Source organism: Aythya marila (assembly GCF_965140915.1).
Source record: "Aythya marila genome assembly, chromosome: 2".
Lineage (NCBI taxonomy): Eukaryota > Metazoa > Chordata > Aves > Anseriformes > Anatidae > Aythya > Aythya marila.
In genome coordinates, this window is record NC_139043.1 from 46,041,720 (window position 1) to 46,048,841 (window position 7,122).

General features: G+C 42.4%; 1 protein-coding gene across 1 annotated transcript; it reads right to left on the reverse strand.

Moving 5' to 3' along the window:
- Positions 1 to 1,497: 1,497 nt before the first annotated feature.
- LOC309875304 (C-C chemokine receptor type 8-like) lies at positions 1,498 to 5,441 on the reverse strand. The gene is made up of 2 exons (XM_082754590.1): positions 5,009 to 5,441; positions 1,498 to 3,475 (listed from the first exon to the last, which is right to left on the reverse strand). Exon 2 carries the CDS (start codon positions 3,464 to 3,466, stop codon positions 2,411 to 2,413), a length of 1,056 nt encoding a protein of 351 aa, XP_082610716.1. The 5' UTR covers positions 3,467 to 3,475; positions 5,009 to 5,441; the 3' UTR covers positions 1,498 to 2,410.
- Positions 5,442 to 7,122: the final 1,681 nt, after the last annotated feature.

Consider the following 7,122-nt stretch of genomic DNA (forward strand, 5'->3'; position numbering starts at 1 on the left):
ATGATGGACAGAAATGTGCGTGTCTGGGGCATACCTGGTCTATATCACTTTGAATGACATAGCAACATAAAAGGTGCATGCATGGTCTTTGAAAAATTACTGTGAATTTCTGTAATTTAAAAAAATTGTCTTGTCTTTATATGATTTCAAGTTCAGCAAGGCAATTAAGCACTTACTGGAAACTAAGACTTTGGAGACCTTATTTCTTACTCCTTATCATTTCTTCTGAATAACCTGATTGCAGATATCATCCAGATCTGTGTTTTAAAATCAGAGAGTCATTGAATACTAACTTTAGCTAAAAGCAGTCTTTGCTTTGTTTTGGCCTTTTTTTTTTCAACAGCTACTGATAAAAGAACTTGATCTGTGGTGAATCATTTCCTGTTTCACCCCTGCCCAATTTCAGTCATACTACATTAAGTTTTGCATTAAATTATCTTTTCCCTGAAATCTAGAAACCTAAAAAGTCAAGGTCACTCCCCACATGTACTTTCTACACTTGAAGGCAACTTGTTGGTGCTGTAAGTCATATGCAGGATTGATGGGACTGGGGTCTCTTATTTGATCAATGACTTTTCCCTGCAGCCAGGAAGCCTGCCTCCTGACTGCCAATTGTGCCATTTAAGCTGCATGGGAAAGTGTCATTATTTGAGCGCTGCTCAGAAAAAAAAAAAATTCCTTCTTCACTTTTTATCAAAATACAAAATAACAAAAGAATGTTATGTAAGAAAAAAAATATATATATACATATATATATATAAAACCTGTTATTTCTTCCATGTTGTCTAAAACATCTATGGGTAAGATAGCAAATGTCACTGAACATTTTAAACAGAAATACTTTCACCCAAACTGCAAAGTTCTAGCCACAGGGGAAAGGCATCTGACCTGCTGCTAGCCCATGTATCTTTTCAATCATCAAAGTGCCAGCACAGTACAAAGAAACCCAAAGAATTACATCGACAGAGGGCTTTGTTTCTAAATACCTAGAAGTCTTCTGAGAAGTAAAAATATGATAGTTAAGCTGTAGTGCTTTCCTTACCCATTGAGGAATAAAATCTAGAAAAGTTAATTGTACTATCTAACGTAAATGAAAGGAGTATTTACTACACTTAGTAACTAATGGCAAAAATATTCTGACACTCAAGTTAGATATGCATTTTAAATTCTCAGGAAACATAAAAAAATGAATTCTATTTTCAGAAGGAAAGCTACAATTGAATAAACAGAATATATATTTTAGTAGCTTAGAAAATTCAGTCTTTCACAATACCCAGGCTGTGTTTTTCCCACAGTTTCAGATGCCTTCTTGGTTAACTTTAACATTTTTATTTACAGAAAAATGATCTCAACGTAAATGCTGTTTTTTCCACAGTGAGCTTTTATTGGAATTTTGAGAGCAAATCTTCCTTAGCAGAGAGCTGGAGACATCACTTCTTTTGCTGAAAAGAATTCCATTAGATGTATTTTTCAGGATACCGGTTCAAAAAAAAAAAACAACAGTAAAAGGATCCTTTCATTAGCTTCATCTAAGCTTGGGAGTCATTAGAAAACCTTTCAGGAGCTGAGAAATGCAAAAATGCAATTAATACCTGTATTCAAAGGAAACATTTCTAAAATGGCAGAAAAAAATGTATGGGGGGAAAAAAGAGCAATAGAGCCTATGTGCTATGTTCCATTTTGTGATATTTACACTGAACAGCAAATGCTGGGGCACAGGGTTGGATGGTCCATGCCTCCTGAGGGGACACAGATGGTGAGGCTGCTTCGATGGACCTTACGCAAGTGTTTGTGCCTCTCTGTGTGGCAGATACAGGGGGCACCTGGAGGTGCTGCTCTGCTGTTCTTGAAGACGTGGCCACCAAGGGCTGCTATGGGTGGCAGCGTCCCTCAGCAACCTGATGGACCCCCACACAAGAAGACCTCTCCATCTGGGAGTGGAGGCAAAGGGGGGACCATCGCCGGCCCCTCTTTGCAATGTGAATCCATCCCATACCTGTCCCCTTCTCCAATTCCCAGAGGGATTTGGGACTCAGGGCCAGTTGGGACTGCCCCAGGGACTCAGGGCTTCATGCAGGGAGCAGCTTCTGCAAAGCAGAGCATAGCTGGGGGTGAGGCAGGAGCGATGCTTTCAACAAGGGAGAAAACAAGTAGGAGAGGAAGCATCCTGTTTGCTGAAACGTATTAAAAGTGATCTAATTAAAGATCACCACGTGGCAAGCATGTAGGATCACCATTTTACAAACACACTGGTGCTCTTTGAAAGCTCACATTGCTGCTTATTGTGCCGTATCGGGCAGCACATCCCAAAAGGCAGCACAGGCACATGGGTCACCCTGTGGGGACACTGCACACGTGGTGCAGCCCCGGGGGCTGTGCGGTGCTTGGGGGAAAGGGATCTCGGGTGGGCTCAGAGCATCCCTGCGCTGTCAGAGCAGGCAGAGAGCTGGCTGGGCACTGAAGATGACTGAGTGGCCCCAGGACCCCTGGCAGGGCTCCAGAAGACACGGACACAGGACTGAAGCAGTCCTTTCAGGTGGGCTTTGAACATCACCCCGGCAAAGGCGTAGATCACGGGGTTGAGGCAGCAGTGGATGAAGGAAATGGTTTCCGTCAGCTGCAGGGCCAGGGCGATCCGGTTGCTGGCCTGGCAGTCGTTGATGATGTGCAGGCTCTGCAGGGTGTCCAGGAACAGCACGACATTGAAGGGGGTCCAGAAGAGGAAGAAAACAATGACGATGATGAAAATCATCTTGATCGCCTTGATCTTGTTCCGATTTTTGCACTTTTGCAGGTTTTTCAGTATCTGGGCGTAGCAGCAAATGAGGATGCTGAGGGGAATCAAGAGGCCCAAGATATTGGCTGCAAACTGAGATGCAACCTTCCAGGTCTTGCTGCCAGGGGGGTACGTGGGGACACACTGCATAGACTGCTCGATTTCCAGCTGCTGGTTGAACACGATGTTGGGCACGGAAGCCAAGCCAGCCACCAGCCACAGGACTAAACTGATAATTATGCCACATGAGGTCGTCCGAATCTTCATGGCATAGATGGCATGGACAATTGCTATATACCTGTCTATGCTCATGAGGGTTATAAAGAAAATACTGCTGTAAAAACCTGTGTAATAAATGCCAGCCATTATCTTGCACATAGCGTTGCCAAAAACCCACTGCTCTGCAGCATAGTGGGCTTGGAAAGGGAGAGGCACAACGAAGAGGAGATCAGAGGCCGCGAGGTTCAGCAGGCAGACATCAGTCATCGTCATCAGCTTCTTCCTGGTCAGGAGAACCCAAAGCACCAAGGAGTTTCCCAGAAGGCAGAAGACAAACACGAGGCAGTAAAGGATGGGCAGGAGGAGGGATTTAAACCTGCGAAAGCTGTTTCCTTCATTGCATGGAGCAGTGTTTTCATCGTATCCATAGGCGTACTCTGTTGTTTCGAAGAAATGGCTTGTGGGATTCATCTCGGACTCCTGTGCAGGAGAGAGCAAGAGGTAAAGGGTCCTGACAGGGATCTCCCTGGTGGCTTCTTCAGTTTGTCATTCCTGCCTCTTTTGGCCAACTTCAGTTTTTGAGTTTAAAAAACACCAAAACAATTTGTGAGGGTGAAAGGGTGGGAGGGTGAAAGGGTGGGAGGGTGAAAGGGTGTTCCTTGCTTTGTCATTTCTGAAGAATTGCAATGAATACAGCTTTAAATTCATCTTACGTGCTCTCCAAAAGTGAGTCAGTGCTTTACCCACCGTTTGTGTTTTTTTTTTTCAGATGCCAACTCCTGACCACCATAAAAAGGATCTGGTTGGTAGAGTAAAGCGTTCACATTTTAAGAAGTACAGTTCTTTCAAAAGGCACTGTTTCAGATGAGTTTGGCTTGTCACTGCTAGGACATTTGCATGTTTATCGTGCATTTCACCTACGCTGTGCTGGCATGCAGGTAGATAATACTTCAAAAGAGCTTCAAACAGACTGATGTGGAGAAATATCACATGGAGTAATCAACCGTGTTACAGCAGCAATAATACCAATTAGAGTGATTAATTCATTAAATGCAGCGTACGTGCTGCAGGGAAACTGGAGCATCTGCATGTGTGGCACAGCGAGGGATGCAGTTGGTACTTGTGCTCTGCTCCTGGTGCCTCAATGACCTGCCTCAGCTTTTTGGGAGCACCAGGCGTGCTTCAACCAAAGTCAATCAGCACATGCATTGTGGAGAAGCCTGTTACAAAATACAGCACCCAGCCCTGCAGAGCCCCTTGCTCAGGAATAATGAGAAACCACAGAAAGGCAGGGCTGCAATCTACCTAGACAGTGTAATTCTTTCCTATATTCAGCTTTCAGGTAGATCATCTGTATTATTAATTTCAGCTTGGATTTCACACATAAATGTTGAGATTTTGAGTCACCAGATAATGGCTGTTTATGCCATTCATCAGAAATATTTACTGTTCATGTTATTTATCTCTGTTCTTGGGCAACCCTGACGTGCTGTGACTGTGACCACCACAGCAGTGGTTATGCTTCTCAGGTGCCTGTCAGGGACCCAGTAAGAGCAGTCCAAAGGTTCAACAAGCAAAAGTCAGAAATAATCAAAATGTAATGAATTCCATGTTATAAGTATATATATATATATATACACATATATGCATATATATACGGTCACATAGAGATATACAGATGTAGAGATATATAAATATATAGCTACATGTATGTTCATCTGGTATGTAGACAGATCTGTAGACATATAGGTACAGATATATAAATATATTAAGTCCGATTTGGGCAGAATTCAGAAGTGATTCCGCTTGTCTGAACAGAGCCTGGTGATGCTCTACTTCAGACTTCACAAGGCCAATGCCTTTGATTCTCTTGACCAGGATAGAGCTCTTCCCACTTTCTCCCCTCCCTGCATCAGTTGGCCAAAAGGGTCAAACCAAAAAAGAAGCTTTCCACTGGGTATCAAGAGAGGTACAACCACCGCAGGCTCCCTTCCCCTGCTTACCACAGCTCACCTGATACTTTCAACAGCAGCAGATTAAATGTTTATAGTTTCTATCCTGGGCAGCAACAAGCCTTCACGCTCTCAGTCGCCCCTGGTCCCCTTCTGCCGTGTCCTTGTCCTCCCTTAGGCTTGTGAGTTCCCAGGACGTTTAGTCCATCGCTGGTGGTTTTGGTGATAGCAGGTGTTGGATGGGCAGCTGCCAGTTACAGATAAGGTTTTGAGACACTGAGAAGGGTTTGGAGCTGCAGTAAACAGGAAAAGAGATGAGAAGGCTTAAAATTACACTCTGTGAAACAAAAATCAACTACAGCTCTTTTTGAAGACCGTACGAGCACAATAAGAGGTGCTTACCTTTTCATGCAAGTTTGCAAAAATCCCCTGTCTCACAGCCACCTCTAATTTAAATGAAAAATATCAAAGTTGAGGTGCGTCCATCAGAGAACATGTAATGCTAGACACAAGTAGTGCTAGACCTGAAGAAATTTGTATAGATCCATTAAACTTGACAGCTCTGCAGCATTTTACAGAAGCTGATATTTGATTTCCAAGAAGCATATTTTAGTTTTTCTTTTCTTTCAGCTGATAACAACCTGCATACTGAAGCCTGCTTAAGTCCTTTTCTATTAGTAATGTACTAACTCTCTGAGCAAAATGAGAACTCACAGCTACATCTTTGCAATCATTTTTGCACAGCTTGTGTTCAAGTGGAGATATCTTAGAGTTTCTTTGCTTCCTTGGTGTTCCTTAAAGTATATTTTAGTGCATTCAGGACACATGGTCAAGGAGAAAATAGCAGAACAAGAACAGGCTTGAAAATTTTTATTTTACACAATCTCCTGAAATCTTTTGTTGTTGTTGTTGTTTCATGTATTGCTGTAAATTAATGATAGTGCTTTATAAGTCAGGCAAATTATATACTTTTCATCCACTAATCTTAGCAATGGGTAAGCACCATTTCCCTGACTTACAGGAGCACAGAGAACCCAAGAGCCTCAAACACGTGGCAGACCCAGAGCATGTCAGTCATTAAAATTATTAACCCATTCTTCAGTAGCAGATAGCAGCTCCAGCACCACGTAGCTTTCCAGCCTGAGGGCTGTTGTGTAAATGGATAGTGAAAGGCAGTCCCAAAGAAGAGCACAGCTAAATTCCACAGACAGATGAATGAAAAGTGAGAAAATGGGCTGGGAAATGAAAGTAGCAGCCTAGCGAAGGACCTGGCATGAGTCAGTAGCACACTCAGAAAGAACAGGATGGTCCCATGGGATGCTCACAGTGCTGCAAACCACCACGGCATCACTCTGCCTCCAAGCACCCAGCTTGTCTTATTGCTTAAGAGTCAGCACTGCCTCCTATCTATTTATATATTTATTTGTTGCAGTCTTAATTTCTGCGATGTTGTTGTAGTAGAACTTGATTTTATTTTCTTCTCTATATTCTTTATATTTTAATTATGTGATTAATAATATGTCAATAGTATGTCCCACCGTTACAGGCAATGATACAACACAATGTAACTCTGTTACATTTTCTTTTGTGGTTTTAAAGATCACTAAAGTCAATTTTCACTACTTCTTATGATCAAAACATCAGCCGGCTAAAGGTGCCACTTCTTCCATTGGATGCTTTTTGCATTAGTTTGGATGGTAAGTTATTAACACATACAAAAAATAAATGGTGATTTGACATGAAGCCAATAAAAGAATGAAAGCCTCTGTTAAAGACATGCCTGCATTTAAAAACATTTATACATTTCCTAGAACAAGAAAGACTACTGTAATTTTTCTTGAGGTATTTTCTCTTGAATGTGTTAAGATTTTGCAAAAAGATTTCAGTTCATTCAAGTTGTGTATTTTTAATATGGAAATCTTTCAGTGCTGTATTTCCTCTGGTCTTGATTCTAGGTGGCCATACAAAATGTGGTGGGACAGCAGGGAAACATCAGAAGAGATGCTGCACACATGGTGCAGAGGGGAACATGCAGGACCTTGAAGACAAGGGAAAGATCTTCAACTAGAGTGAAAAGGATAAATGATGGGTGGAGGGGGCTGGTGACTGGAGTGGTGGGAGGAAGTCTTCTGGCAGACCAGAGAGACTTGCTGTGTTTCAAATGATATTCACATT